The 15,931-nt window shown below is 40.4% G+C and overlaps 1 protein-coding gene across 2 annotated transcripts in view; it reads right to left on the reverse strand.

The window, feature by feature from the left end:
• ITGA6 (integrin subunit alpha 6) overlaps positions 1-15,931 on the reverse strand; it is a 63,764-nt gene that overhangs the window by 6,002 nt on the left and 41,831 nt on the right. For both annotated transcript variants that reach the window (XM_019554217.1, XM_019554218.1), the window contains exons 11-24: positions 11,978-12,039; positions 10,508-10,665; positions 9,940-10,098; positions 9,188-9,297; positions 8,329-8,518; positions 8,152-8,235; positions 7,853-7,932; positions 7,597-7,674; positions 7,398-7,500; positions 5,092-5,265; positions 2,635-2,733; positions 1,933-2,043; positions 1,748-1,846; positions 539-664 (exon numbers count right to left, since the gene is read on the reverse strand). In XM_019554217.1, the coding sequence (XP_019409762.1) occupies positions 539-664; positions 1,748-1,846; positions 1,933-2,043; positions 2,635-2,733; positions 5,092-5,265; positions 7,398-7,500; positions 7,597-7,674; positions 7,853-7,932; positions 8,152-8,235; positions 8,329-8,518; positions 9,188-9,297; positions 9,940-10,098; positions 10,508-10,665; positions 11,978-12,039 (1,633 nt within the window). The remainder of the gene's footprint in view (positions 1-538; positions 665-1,747; positions 1,847-1,932; positions 2,044-2,634; positions 2,734-5,091; positions 5,266-7,397; positions 7,501-7,596; positions 7,675-7,852; positions 7,933-8,151; positions 8,236-8,328; positions 8,519-9,187; positions 9,298-9,939; positions 10,099-10,507; positions 10,666-11,977; positions 12,040-15,931) is intronic.

Below are 15,931 nucleotides of genomic sequence, written 5' to 3' on the forward strand. Positions count from 1 at the left end.
AGATGGAGCCACAGGCAGCTCATCTAGGGTGGGGAGGGGGTAGCTACCTGGGGCCATGCGCCCCCCAGATTTGTGCACGGGGTGTGAACGGACTGCTCGCTGTAGGCACAAGGCCAGGGGCTCTGCCAGCCTCTTCCCAGTAGGGGTGTTGGGCTGGGGCTGTGCTTGGGACAGGTGGCAGCAGCACTGGGAGGGGTGGCTACAAGGTAGGCTACAGCCATCCCAAAATTCCCCATAGCCACCCCTCCCAGTGTTGCCTCTGTTGCCTGCCCCCCCCTCCCCCCCAAGTGTTTCAGGTTCTAAATTCTGCAATTTGATTTTTTTTTTTTTTAAACAACAAAGCAAAGTAAATGATTTCATGGATTATTGTGTAAAATGAGAGAAAATACATATTCATGAGATTATTCCACTTTCAGTAAAGATGTATGATTATGTTGCTCTTTTTTACAACTTAATTAGCAAAACAATGCTTAAGTAATTTGCTACCTTATTTGTTCATATGCAACTGAAAAATAGGTGGATTATTAAAATAACTCACCTTCCATAGCAAAAATACCAACAGTGCAAGCATCAGCATCCCAGCAAGAATAGCTACTAAAATGATCCACCAAGGCACTCCTGTATAGTGTGCTACTGTCTTTGCAGGAAAGACAGTAACACGTACCTAAGGGAGAGGGAAAGATTGTAGGAGTGAAGAGGATATAAAGTAAATTTCAGAAGTACTTAACTCTAATCCCAAACTAATCTTCACAGCAGTTCTTCAGACCTTCAAGTTGTGCATACAGACATGTCTATGTTCTAAAGATGTTTTCTCCTCTTCAGTTGTTAAATGGTTGCTAATGTCTTTAACACCCAAATTTAAAGACAAGAATCTGATTCTACTCAGACTTGGGGACTCCAGGGCAGACTTGATATTTTATTGTGTCAGTAAAGTTTCCAAGCTGATTGACTGAAGTGTGAGAGACCTACAGTCTATGAGAGCATGATTTTTTCAGGTGGTACAAGTTCTGTACCAAAAGTCACAGGAAAAAAAAAAAAGAGAAATCTAAAGGGATGAACTGAAGGTTCACAACAATTCCAAGCCTCCAATCATTAATTTGGGTTTGGTAGAGTAGGGGTGTTGTACAACAATATACCTACTTAATTCAGAACTTGGATTATTATGTTATTATGCACTCAAACATCATGTAAATTAATGGGAACCAAAACTTAAATGGTTCTCAAAGGAACCAACACAATATAACAACCTTCCTAACCTAGAATATTTCTGCTCATTTGGAAGAAAAGAGTAAGAGCAAAATCTAAGCCAAATAATTGGCCTGGAGTCTTCTCACTCCTACCGATCGGCAAACATATTATTGGATTCATTTCCACCGGGTGACTTAGTTTCAAGAAATATTACAAATGGGAAACAATGCTGATATGCATATTCTTCCTGTAGCAGACTGCTCTGCGTCTTGCAGCTCAACAGCAACATTGGTTTTACAACAGAAGACACAGGTCAGCCTCTTGCAGAACTAGCCCCATGCCTGCCTGCAGATGGAAGGCAGTATTACTGACTGAGCCTAGGTAAAAGTAAGAAAAGAGTATGCATCTGTTCTTCAACTGTACCGGATGTCTCACACAGGAAGACAGAGGTTTCATGGATCCAATACCATTTTCAATGTTTCTGAATTAAAACATTCCCTGTTGCAGCATGTGTTAGATGTGTACTGATAAAATGGAGGATCCATGTTAAAAAACTCACCTGAGCAGTCTCATTTGTGAGCTTAACATTTTCTGCTGCAGCAGGAATACTGATTGTAGCCCTAACAACAATGTCAAGGTAGTTCAGCTTGGAATATTCCTGTTTCAAAATAAAGTGTACATACATTACAAGGCATGTGAGGGGAAAATGAAAATGCCTCAAGAACAGACAGTAACAGAACATACCTCTAGAAAAGTACTATTCCACAGTCTTGAACGCAGTACAACCAATGCCTTGCTGTCCAAGCCTTGCAACGGACACTTTATGTTCACACAGCGTGCACTCCCCTTACAGTCCTATAATTTAAATTTATAACATGTTAATTCAAAAGTCATATTTGACAGAAAGTGTAACGTTTAAGTTGTAGGCCAGGACTTAAACTGTTTTAAGGAATGGATCAGACAAGTAAAGGCCAGGGCTCCCTTTAGAAGACTCAAATCTGTTCCCACTGTAAGTCAACAGCAAACACTCACCAATTTCAGGGAGACTTGGCTCAGGGTGCTAGGCTCTGTTCCAATATTGTTGAAAAATGTATGCATCATTTTGCACACAAATTCTTTACTTTTGGTCTTGTTTGTTATTTGCTGCCCTTTAAAGTCAAATTCTACAAGCTAACTGTCTACATAAAAGTGGTCTTCTATGGTTGTGTAGAAACTAATCCAACAAACTAATCATAACTTTAAAAGAACACTGGGAAAAAATAAATAAATTAGTTAACCACAGACCAGCAGAAAGAAAGCAATAAAACAAAACAAAACAAAACAAACTAAAAAAGTGTTGTAAACACACCTTCCTTCATCCAGCTAAACTGAGAAAGGAAACTGGAGGGGCAAAAGTGGGGGATGGGGACTAAAGCATAACTGATATTCTGATAGGGAAATGCTTACCAGAGTTTTGTATTTTCTTTCTGGAAACAAAGAAAACTTCTTGCCATCATTAATCTGCTTCTCTGCAATCTCACGTTTTCTCCTTGAGTTATGGGAGTCCTTTACAAACAAAGAGAGAAATATATAGAGTAAATGAGCTTAACTGGACTAATCAGACTACAACAGATTATTTAAATACCCAATACCTGAAGATCCAGATTAAATTCCAAATATAAAAGAGCGGCAATTTTGGCCTCTTAAACAGATCCATCTAAAAAAAGTGTAGCTCATTTAGCAGCTACCGTAATTTCCCATAATATTGTTTCATTGTTTTCATATTGTAAATACAAATCCAGTAAAACAAAGCAGGTTTTCTTTGGACTTCATCATGGTACTACAGCAAGTAAACAATTTCTAAAAGGAGGGTAAGAATAATACAAGCAAGTTTAAAAATTATTTTCCTCTAATGTAAACCTTTTTCCATTAAACTGGTATCTTAAACCTGACTCAGTAAAATTAACAGGGAAGTGAAAGTACAGCAGTGACACTAGAGCCTAGTGCTGGTCATCACATCAGGTATGTTTGTGTCACCTGACTACCATGATTCGTTGAGCACCTGTAACATGGGCAGCTTTTCTAGCCACTTCCTACGCTACTAGCGAGGAGTGTTGGTACCACAGCAGTTACTGGAATTTAATCAGTAATGTACGTTCTGTAACCTGAAGGAGGCAAATGTTTTACCTGACCATTTCATTTTTAAGGCATTCAGAGTATGGGCTATTAGTAGCACCACTTTTAATTTGAGTACTAGCAAGCATCAGTAGAGATAAGTCTGTTAAAGCCATATTCTTTGGGAAGATAAGATATAGGCTAGTTCTTGCAATCTCTTGCATACCAAAAACTCCCACATCCTCCAACAGCAATTGCATGCAAAGGGCTTGCAGGATTCAGTGACATTTATTATTATCAACCCCTTGCTCTTCAGGTAATATCCACTGACACTGAGTATGCTAACATCACAGCTGGAGCTAGATTTATCATCTCTCATCATAATCTGTAAAGTTTTTTAAAGTCTGCCATGGGTTAAGTAAAGTCTAAAATAAAAAAGGAAAAACACTTCCCGATTAAATAAATTCCATGCACCTTTAAAAAAAATCACCTGTATGTTCGAAGTTTACTTAACTAAAAACAGATTAAACGAACGCATATATCTTTGGCTTTTTTCTAATTTATACGTAGACAGCATCTAGTGAGGTCAATAAGCTTGTCTAGCCATTCAGAACATGAGTACTGCGTGCGTAATCAAAACCATCCATCCTCTCACCCCAATTTCTCTCCTATGCACTCTGAAGTAAAAGAGGAGCACAAACTAGACTCTTCTCAGCCACTGATGAACAAAGTATTGTAGTTGAAAGGCAAGTGGCTCTTACTGGCTCCTTTCACTGGCTTTGCCTACAGCTTGGCCACAACAGTTAGTCAAGTTTGAAAAGCAGGTGGTCAGTTTTAGTTGGAGCTTGGTTTCAGAAAAGATGAAAGCATGTGGCAGAGTATGGTTTCCTCATTATATCAGCTGTCTCCTAAGCACCACTTTGTAGTCCTCTAGCTAAGTAGAAACTTAGTCTTGTAAAAACTAATTTGGATCCCAATGCTATATCTGCTTCAAAGGGTTACTCTGGACAAATGGCTGCAAGGGTTGGGCCCTTATGCTGAAAAACTAAAAGGCAAGAAAGATTTTTAAAGTGGATACTGGCAAATGCCAAAAGACTTTCCACAAGAAACAAGGAAAAGGGGCCAAAAGAAATGAGACAGGCTTTAAAACTAAAATGTTTAAACATATATAAATAATAGTTGTCCTGTTCTCCTCTATCCTTTTGGCACAAAATTTTCCCCATAAGAAAAGAACTGTATTCTTAAAATTAAAAAGTTTTAAAGTGTGTTTTGTTGTAAATACAAAATGAAGGAGCCAGAACAGAGAGATCTGGTACTGTGGGATTCTGATACACTTTCTAAGCTATTAGCAATACAGAATGTATTCCAAGATAAGCACCAAAGGGCACCTAATATGCATGCTTGGGGGGGTCAGGGGGAAGACAGGGAGACAAAGGTGCATTTTAATTAAAGTGGCTCTTGAGAGCCGCTGTAATTGAGACGCCCGCAGCATCAAATGTATTCAGCATCCTGCATTTCAAAATGTCAGTGGGGGGGGGGAGATTAACTAATGCTTGTTTGGCAAGCTTTAGCTAAAGCTCCCCCACCACCATTTTGAAATGCAGGGACACTGAATACACAAGATGTTGCAGCATGCTGGAAAGTTCCGATTAGAAGACTCCAGCAGACTCAATTAATCATTTACTCTGATGCTTTCTAATTGGGACATGTTGGACCATGTGTAAAAGTGTGCCAACATCCCACTATTGCATTCTCCCTGGTTCTTCAGCAGTAGATTAACTTGCTTTTAATAGGTGAAAATGCACTTACTCTGAGTTGCAAATAGTTTATTTCATTCCGAGGTTCACAAGGGATTATTCCCAATTCTTTGGATTCTACTTTCATCAAATAAAGCAGCCATTTGCCATTATCGATTTCTTTAGGCCACTGGATGTCCAAAGAAGCTGTACCAAATGTTTTAAGTGGTCTACCCAAGTTAGTTACCTGTTAGGAAAACAAAACCCAAAAAAACTTAGAATTTAAAGTTACAAATGCATACTAAAACTGTGCACCAAGAGGGGTTTTTTTTAATATGAATGCCAAAATCATGCAAAAGCACATATTCTGAAGTACTGAATATCTGTGATTTTTCCAAACAATTATGGATTCAAAATAAAAGATAACAGTTCTCCTAAATTATAGGAAGTGTGATCCCACTATAAGTGTTCTAGATGATGCTGTACAGTTTATACATAAAAAAACCAGGAGAGATTCAGTTTTTTACTATAGATCTTATAAGTAAGAGTAAAAACTAAAGCACCTGTAAGGTTTACTAAAAGCCTGCGAGGATCTGAATAGAACAGGTAGGCAATTGGGTTTAGATAAGCATAGGCTAAGAGGATGCAACCAAATGTTAAAAGTTAGAATATGTAAACTACGAAGTTCAGCAACAACTGGAATATCTGCTCCCTCAGCCAGTGTTACCTGCAAATCTATCATCTGCCAGAACAGCAACAGGACTGAGGATGTTTTTAGCAGTAACAAAAATACATTCAGTTATATAAAAACAGAGGGACTGCAACTGCAAGGGGAAATCTGACAGCACAGAATGACAACTCTGGCCTTCTTGCCCTACTACAGCAGTTTCTAAATGAGGAGTCGCAGCAGTGAATGGGATTGAAAGCCCTACAAAAATTCGTATCTTGTACTCAGGATCAAACTAGAAATTCAGTCACCAGAAAAGAAGAGTTGCAGGGCATGGACTAGTCCAGGAGTGGGGGATCTAAGCACAGTGGGGGAGTGAGGGTGGGAGGAACAAGGTAGGGGGCCAGATCAAGTTCTCATGAACTGGGGCTTCCTTCCCAGGGCAGGGGCAGTAGTTCCCCCAAAAGTACCTTCTCTCATTGCTCCCACCTCCTCAGCCACCCCAGGAAGGATGATCAGCACCCCCAACTCCCCCATCCCAATTTATTACAACATGAGAACCTCTTTAATTTGCTTCCTCTATTTCTTTTTTTTTTTTTTTTTTTTTAAAAACACTTTTAATTTTTCCTTCAGTGGCCATCTTTCTTCATTTCACCACCCTTTCCCTATACCTATTTCCTCTCCACCTCCCTTTTCATTACCCACCCACATCCCATTAATGCTCCACCTCCCAGCTTCATGTTCTCACCTCCAGGCAACCCATCTCTCACTCTGCCTCTCCCCACCACCACCCAGAGTAGGGATAAAAGCCTGTCCTGGCTCACCAACCCTCTAGTGGTAACTCACCTCTCTGCAGCTCCTAGTTAGGCCCCTGCTTGCCAGTCTTCTAGTGGCAAGTCACAACTGTGCAGGTGAGGGACAGTCAGACAAGATTTTTATCCTTAAGGTGGAACTGCTCCACACTCAAACTAGCACTAACCGGTCAACATTTGAGCAGCTCAAAAGTAGAATGTGTAACACAGCCCATATGCTACTACCTGTCAGGGTAGACATTTGAAAGGCAAGGGAGAATTCTAGTGGAAGAACAGCCAGCTCTGAATGGAAAGGAAAGGTACTGTACTGAGCAAATGTGGAACAGAAGCCTGTTTGAATGGATGAAAATACAGGAGCAAACATTTACATTGCAAACACCAGAACACTCAGCAAAGTGTTCACTGTTTGAACAACATGGATGTGAAGTCCATGCTTTAGTAATTAAAAAGCATAAAACCAGTGTGAGCTCCTAAGGACCATGTGTTGAAAGCAGCTTCAACACAGGTCCTGTCGCTGCGTGCTCCACTTCATGTACATAAGCTCCTACACAAACACTTTGAGTACTAAACACCCGAGTATGTCATCAGTGGGGTTTATATAAACTTTGTCACTTGGATATTTTTGGCAGAAAACAGTATGTACAGAGGACTACACTCAGTATTGCCCACAAACAAATGGAAGACACTTTTGGGAAATGCAATCCTAACATTTCCACGGCCAAAGGAAGCCCAGTTCTTTATGTACTAATCAGGCTATGGATTTCTAAACCAAGGTAGAGATCTATTCCAAGGACAGCCAGCCTCAAATCAGCTGGATTTTACATATTCACCTGTATGAAACACAGTAGATTGCTTATCTGATGAACAGTCATGACATCTTAATAATCAAGATCAACTCACTCTAAACTCGTATTCTATTAGATTTCCAATATCATCCTCAGATTTCATAGCACTCTCACCAATGATGTTACCTCCAAAGTACACCTGGGAAGGCTTCGCAACTCTGTTCAATTAAAAAACAAAAACCCATATTTTAGTGAGGGTTATAAATCAAACAGTTCTCTCATATTGATTTGTTTCATTAACTATAAACACTTACCCAGTAACTGACAAAAGCAACTGAATAACCACTTTAGCAGTAGCAGTAATTGGAGCCAAATTAACTTGATTGCTTGTTCTACAATGTAAAAGGAAACAACACTGTTTATTTTAAAATCTTAACAGTTTTCACATTACAATTACATTGCTTTTACAAATCAAATCAAAGCCAGTTCCAAATGTTTACAAGCATCTGGGAAACAATAAGCAAAGAGATAACCAAAAAAACCCCCCAAAACAACAACAAAAAGCCTTACGTTTCTAACTCTAACGTAATGTCCAAGTCAGTTGTGTCAACATTAACTTTAGTTGTACTCAAAACCAGGTAAAAGGTTACCTAAACAAGAAAAATAAAAATGTACAGTAAAGCACTTAAATTAGTACATTTTTCTAGAGCAAGTTTATGTCAAGTTAAAAATACAACAAGCTCTAAAATATATAAAACAGCTGGGCTCCAAACCAATCCCCTCCCTCAAACCTCAACTTCAGGATTGGGGCCAGAATTTAATTTTGAAGCATGAGCCCCAACTCTACTTGAAAGGTAAATGCCACTTACATTGGAATTTCTTTTGAAAGGGTTTCCAAGTTCACACTCTGCCCGAGAACCATTCTGATTGGCACCACAAGTTAACTGTTTTTCCTGAGTTAATGAAAGACATTACAAGTCAAAATATTTTAATAAATATTTAAATATACTTATATATCCTTTTCCTTGCTTTTCCGGAATACTTACCGGATAAGCCCTCAGCTCTCTAAATGTAGAGTAAGTCAAACTATCTGGAAAAGTTGCAGTTAGTTTAGCTTCGTGTGCATCTTCACCATCTTTCTTGGGATTTTTTGTATCTGATGGATTATTTGTCACCGTTATTTCTAGTGCAATATCTTTCTGATCTTTCAGGACAAGCACTGGGACACTGTTCTCACTAAAGAAATAAAATTAATTCAGTCTCATGCATTAGAAAAGAAAAGACAAAAATCTGATCCTTTCTAAACATCTGTTCACGTTCAGTCATTTTTGCAGATTCAGGGTACGTCTACACTGTTTCCTCTGCTCTGGATGCCACTCTCAAACACACCCTACCCATGTGCTCCTCATATGCTAAACCAGGAAATGAGACATGATAGCAGGTCATCAGAGCATGTTAGAATGCAGTGCCTAGACAGCACCAAGAAAGCACTGAAGGCCTGCCCACAAGGACAGGGGATAAAAGCCTGGAAAAGACCTCCCAAGTCAGTCAAGTCTCCTATTATAGTAGGCAATATAATCATGTAATTGCGTTTGTAAACTTATCATTTATCAGAAAACTGTTCCATAACCTCCTTAGTCTCATGGTTAAAACACTTCACTTCATTTCAGGCCTGTATTTTATTCATGGCCACATTACTATACCCTTGCTCATGCGCCAATACCAACCTTTGGCTCATTTCTTTGCCCTGCTTGGTACTCCCCTCTTAAACTTTGTCTTACTAAGCAAACTACCCCTCCAAATTCTTCTTTTAAAATAGATTCTCCACTACCTTGCTCATGTTTGAAGCCCTTGCCCACAGCTACTTTAGTTTAAATTATAACCAATACAAGAATCAAGTCTTACACTGGTAAATAAGAAAATCTGTCTTCATTTCCTTCTCTGGTGCAGAATCTGTACTGAAGTTTTAGATTGCTATTGCATATATTATCTTCTCCACATCCTTCTTTTAAGAACTGCACATACATAAAAAACAATCAACTACATACAAACATACAAAACAATATTAAATCAAGCTGCTGACATGTTTGTAATTAAGGTTAGATGTATAGGCACTTCAGAGCCCCTGGACTTGCTCGACTACAGAGATAAAAGGACACTGGCACTTGGTTAGTAATTTACATTTTTGTTGCCAACTGCAATGTGAAAATGCAAAAATAGGCAATGTGGGGCCTACCCCTTCACAGTGAAAAGGGGTTTCTTCCAAGACAGTACTTGGCCTGTTACATGCAGTACTCAGCATCTTGCAAGTCACTGGGTTTATGTAACAGGCGAAGTACTACAGGGTGGTGCTTTGCTAAAATTTGGATGCAAGCTTAGAAAGGCAGTGTGCATAAGCAAATTTTAAAATACTCTGCTGATAACAGCCAATGTAAGAGAGCAGATGAAAATACAAAATTAATTTATGTGATTTGCCATATCAGTTACTTACCTTTGGTCACAGCCAATTTCTTCTCAGCTTTTATTTCAGGGATTAACTATCAAGGTATGTGCTAGAACCAATATGTTATGCAAATAACCCAACTCTTTATTTTTCTGTCCTACACAGTTGTGAGGTTTAAGGAGATCTCCAGCAGAACATGCAATAAAAGACTTACTTCTGCATTCACTGTTTCTGGTTCATTTGAATTTAGAACTGGAAGAAGATCTGGAAGTGCTCTTCCTTGTCTTCTCCTGGATTGAGAGCCAGAGTCTGAGCCACTGATTTTAACATCAACTGACAGCGGAATGGGACGTAGTTTATCTTTGATATTTTCCTATTAAAACATTTTAAATAGCATATTTAATACACAGTATAAAAACCCCAAGACACTGGCTTTCCTAACAAAGCAATATATTCTAAGTAGAGTGGGGCCTTTCCTTTCAGAAAGGCAACAGAAAGTCCAAAGTATTTATTGACTTAAATCAACATTTTTAAAAGAAAATGCATCAACACAAGGATCTGAACATCCCAGAGCTCTCATTGGCTTACTAATTACTTCTCTCACCGGTAATGATCCAAAAGAAGACCAAGTGGGAAGGCAAAAATAGCAGCAACTGTCTCCTCTCGGTAACCATAAGATGATGCACACAGTAGGATCATCACCCTCCCACCCCACTCTACTCCACAAAGAAGTGTTCAACTGTAGCAGAAAGCGAGACAAAATCCTCTGCCCATTACCTTACCTGGAGCACAAGAGATGTTTTCACACACTCCCTTGTATTTTGCCCTTGTAATTTTAAACTCCCAGTAAGCTGATCAGATGGATGATTGGGAAACTGTACTCTGGAAGGTAGACCTAAGCGCCTCCTATCCTTTTCTGCTTCAAAAGTATAGTTAAGTTCTAAATAAAAAATAAAAGGAAAAATACTTCACACACAGAAAGTATGATAACTTAAGAATGTTAATATATTCAACCATGGTCCTGCCATACATTGTCTTGTACTACAATATACTGACTATACTCCCTTGTTTGCAAAGCCTTATTAGATACAACCTTTTAACAGCCAGGATTATACTTCTTTCATTTGGCGGTCACCTTCCCTTTCCTTGAACATTTTGGATCCAAAAGCACCTTCTCTCATTATCAGTCAAAGGATTTTACAAAAAAATCCCTGTTCAAGTTTACTGGCATCATTAATATCTTCCCAGCTATAGTACCATGGCCTTAGCACTCAAGCAGCAGTTTGGGGAACTTGGCTACTTGTGCGTAGAAGATGCACTCAGATCGGATTCAATGTTAGCTATAAGGCCATACATTTAAGATTCCCTCCCCTCTCCAAATGCATGGTAACACATGCCCCTCTTCCATTACAAAGAAACTACAGCATCTTAGCCATATACAAGTAAAAGAAGGTATCTGAAACTGCTATTTTAAACATTCTTTAATCTTATGGAATAAAAATTCCACCTTACATGAATTAGATTACTCTAGGTGCCCACAGCCATTAAACTACTTCCATAAGTGTAGAAGCTTATACTACAGACTCTTACTTGTATATTTCTTCTTTGTATATACATATACACATACATACATATTCACACACACGCAAGGTTTTTTTGTTGTTGGGGGGGAGTTATCTCTTTGCTCATCGTATCCCAGACACCTGTAAACATTTGGAATTGGCTTTGATTTGATTTTTAAAAGCAATGTAATTGTGCGCGTGCATATACACACAAACACACACACGTGTATGTATAGGTTTGTTTGTTTTTTTGTTTCAACTCCATGAAATAGGCTTTTAAAAACTATGTCTTTTGTAAAGTGACACCAAGTACTGGTGTGTGTACTGATTCACAGATTCTGTTGGAGCTGTTGTTGGCTAATAATCACAGAGCTTTTAAAGACTCTTTAAGTAGTCAAATCCAGCTGGTGGCCACACCATTTAGTAACACAGCACAACTGTGTTTATACAGAAACCTGCCATTCAGACATATGTTAGCTCTTCTCTACAGAGCTCCTGTGACAGCCAGCTGTGCCCTGTATTGAATTACACTTCAAATCTAGAACAAACAGTGAGCACAGATTACTACAGTTTACATGGCTACCTCTGCGGTTAACTTTTTCTGACAGCAAACAGCTGCTTGTTTCTTCCATAGCACTGAATAGACTTACTCTCACAATAAGCAGACTAAAAGTATTTTTATCTACTTACTTATTTTTGGATTGAAATCTTGGGGGTTAGCAGTATATTCAAAACATGCTTCAACATTCAGGCTGTAAGAAGTCAAGAATTTAATTTCAGATAGGCAAGATCCAACAGGTTGACAAGTTTTAATGTTCTTGAACAGTTTAATCAATTTTAAATTATATTCATTTTCATGTGAGAACTGGCATTTCATTTCTTCCTGAATAGGGCACTACAAAAAGAAAGAAGTGCCTTTTTCTCTTCTGAAATGCATTTTAAACCAGAAGGGTAATTTTCAAAAATACGATGCTTTGCAGTGTGCTTCTCCTTTAAAAAAAAAAATCCTGTTGCATCCCTTGTTTTACTGTGGGAATCCTCAGGAGAACTAATGGGATTATGACAGAACAAATGACAGATCCTGAGCAACTGAGATACTGAGAAACATTTTGTTTAACTGTGGCCCGCCTACGAAAGCAGGTAAAGATGCGATGGAATCTAATGCCAGATCCACAATAATGCATTAGATCCCATCACTCCTTATTGCCAATGCAAAGGGAACTCCTACAGCTCGAAGCCCCCTCAGTTGAGGGGCTTACAGCTGCAAAGGCACCCCATGCACCCCCAAGCCTGACAGCTGTGATCCCCAGGCCCAAGGGTTTCAAGCACCCCTGGGGCAGCCGCACCCCCCTGGCTGCTGGGACCCAGCTAGTTGCTACCAAGCTTTAGTTTACATGTGTAGCAGGCTCTCCAGGCTCTCCCCTGCAGCTGGGAGCCCCCTCAATTGACAGGATGACAAGGATGTACCATGCCCAGCCAGGAATCCAGCAATTGAGGGGACTTTTGGCCCCAGCAGCATGGGGACCCAGACAGTCCCACAGCTGCAGACACTGGGTGCCAGGACCTGGAGTCGACAGATGCTGGGGCTAAGATTCCCTTCAGCTGCAGGACTCCCAGCCTTGGCTGGTCATGGTGCACCCCTGCAGTTGACAGAGCTCTTAGCTGGAGGGGGCACAAATTAAAGCTCAGTAACAATCATCTATAAAGTCAGAACACATTTTCAGTCTAATGTTACAGTCAGTTGGAGTTTTATGTCATGATAGCATGTGTAGCTGGTCTTAAGGTAATTGTGCAATTAACCAGTTAATTGTGTGATATCTGTAATGTGTAGAGAAAGCCTGTTTAAAAATAAATGGGAGTGATTCTCTGTTGCCATGAACCTTGTATAGTCATTTGCATTCATGTTGAAAGGACAAAAAAATGCCATCTCTCTCACAGCAGTCTCTTGCATCTATTCTGCATTCTGTTAGCACAGGTGTAATGATTACAGTGCCTTATGGGTGAACTGGTAGGTCTGAGCCCCAGTACCAAAGGAATAATCATGAATTATTTTCTTTATATAACTACAGAACTTTTCTAGTCCAGTGTATCTGTATTCTTCTAAAGCCTTCCCTTTCAAAGTATATGCACAAAATAGTGGAAACTGATGGATGCCCTGCACGACACAAGCATGTGGGATGACAAAGAAAAACAGTAGTTTCCAAGAACCTTCCAAAGTGGGTAGGTGACATCACATCTGCCAGAAATGGTCTTCTCTCCTTTTTTGACTCCCCAGATGAAACATTACTGGGTGTGGGGGAGGAGAGTTTATTTGCTTTTTGTTTGCTATGCCATTTGTTTCAATTACTGAAGGTAAAGGAAACAAAAGTACTCCTTGCACTTGGTCATTTCTAGCTTTTATATTCCTAAATTAGAAAATTAGTTCTAGTCGCTCATACAGAAGCTTATAGGAAGCTAGTGCATAACGGGTCACGGCCCAAAGTTATGTTGGTCAAGGAGTTTCTTTCTGTACAATCAGATTAATTTCTGTTTTACTGTCTGTTCCACTGGAAGATGAGCCCAATTTCATATTTCTAGTGAAAAGCCCATGTGAGGGTGCTATTACAGGTTACCTTTAAAACATTTTAGCCAACATGAACTTAGGACAGTTTCAGAGCAGTCAAAGGTTAAGGCTTAATGCCATCTCTGACCTGCATAACTGTGACTTGTCACTAGAGGGCTAGCAAGCAGTGCTGTGGCCAAACTCAATTCATTCCCTGTCTGGTGGGAGAGGAGAAGGGAAGATGGCGCATAGAAATGAAAAAAAAAAAAAATTAAGACTCCCTCATATGTTAGTGCAGGGGTTTTCAATCTTTTTTTAAAAGGACTGTACCCCTTCCGGTGGCGGTGGCCAGCAGGGGCTGACACATGGCAGTGGCAGGTGATGGATGGCAGCCTGCATCCAGCTGGCTGGGTGGCACCTGGCAGCCCACAGAGGGGAAGCGCTGCTCTTCCCCCAAGCCCTTCTCCTGGGAGATGGCGGCAGGGGGTGGTGGTGCTCCATCCCCGCCCGCCCACACGTACCCCCTAGCACCTTTCCACTTACCCCTGTGTACAATTCACAACCCCTGTATTAGTGAATTGTGGGTAGCAGTACAGAACTGGGCCTTGGGGAGCCCCCTAGCCAAGCCCAGCCAGATGGCCCCACACCAGCCTGTTCCAATAAGCCCTCTGGCACTGCCCTCTCCGGGGAAGGCTGGGTGCTGGAATCAGGTTGGGGCAGGGGAGTCTGGCAGGCTGAGGGGAGAAAAACATGCTTCCCTCAGCCACTGTACTTCAGCCACAGTGGTTTTGTGCTCCACACAGAGCTGCCAGCTGGTGAGGCCCTGGAGCCGCAAGAGGGTGAGAAGGGGTAGACTGGAAGCTGTGCATCGTGGGATTCTGGAAGTCTGCAAACTGATCACTAGATCTCCAGGGAACTGACTAACAATACCTTATCTCAACCTGGCTAGAATGGCTAGAAGACAGCCCCACCGTTAGACGGTTTCTAGGATGACCCACCCTTAGACGGTTTTTAGGATGAGTTAACACCCTTTAATGGGTAAATACTCCTGTTTTAAGTGCCTTTATGACAGTTTAAAGGTAACCTATAACATCGCCCTAACATTTCACTGTGGTTGTTATTCCATGTTAATACTACCTTCCATGCCTTCTACTTTCCTATAGTGGTCCCATAGTCTCAATAATTTATGATGAATAAGTAAGAAAAGACTCAAACCCTTCTTTTTATCACTAAGATACAAAGAGCCTATTACATCTGCTTCCAGAGAGGATCTGCCACGTAATGAAAAAGCCATCTAAAGCACTCCTAAACAAGCAAATATGTTGCATTTAATAAATGGTACAGGGGCTGCGGCCACTAATTCTGGCAGCAGCATTTCAGCTAGGCCCCCTAGCATAAGTACTGCTCTGTCAGTAGAAGTATAGGCAACCCCCGCTTAACGTTCTTAATTGGTTCCTGAAAAACTGAGCATTAAGCAAAATAAGCGTTAAGTGAAACTGAAAGTATCTGATGACCAGAGATGGCTACCGCAATTGTTTTTAATCACCCAAGATGGTGACAACAAGCATTATAGTGAAACTCGCTGAGCGCTAAGTGAAATCAGGTATCAATTTAAAATAAGCATTATAGGTAAATAGCGCTAAGTGAAACAGTGTTAAGCCTGTACGTTTTCTGTCACCAGAGTGATATCAGCTGCACTATACAAAGCTGCACCCTCACTGGGGTTTTTGCCAACATAAGCAGAGCTCCAAACCATGGACAAGGACAGGGAAGAAAAAATTATACTAAACTGAGGGAGAGCAATTGACACGTGCCCTACCTAGCACCCTACTCATTCTTATTCTTTAGAAGCTCAAGTGTAAGGCTGCAAATAGACCTCGCATTGGTCCCAGGAGAACGCATTTTGTCCCAGGATCCAACAGACATATGAGTCTAGTTTCCTGCTTCAATTCCCTCTCAAGTATGTGCTTAAGCTTTTACCTATGATGCAGCTGTGTGTGTTTATAAGATTACCATGGGGCATTCCAAGACAAGCCAGCCAGGCTGTGTGCTCTTGCTGACCACCTACTGATAGAGAAACAGCAGCAATGCAGCTTGGAAGG

This window comes from Crocodylus porosus, unplaced genomic scaffold, assembly GCF_001723895.1.
Source record: "Crocodylus porosus isolate Cpor-Errol unplaced genomic scaffold, CroPor_comp1, whole genome shotgun sequence".
NCBI classification, from domain to species: Eukaryota; Metazoa; Chordata; order Crocodylia; family Crocodylidae; genus Crocodylus; species Crocodylus porosus.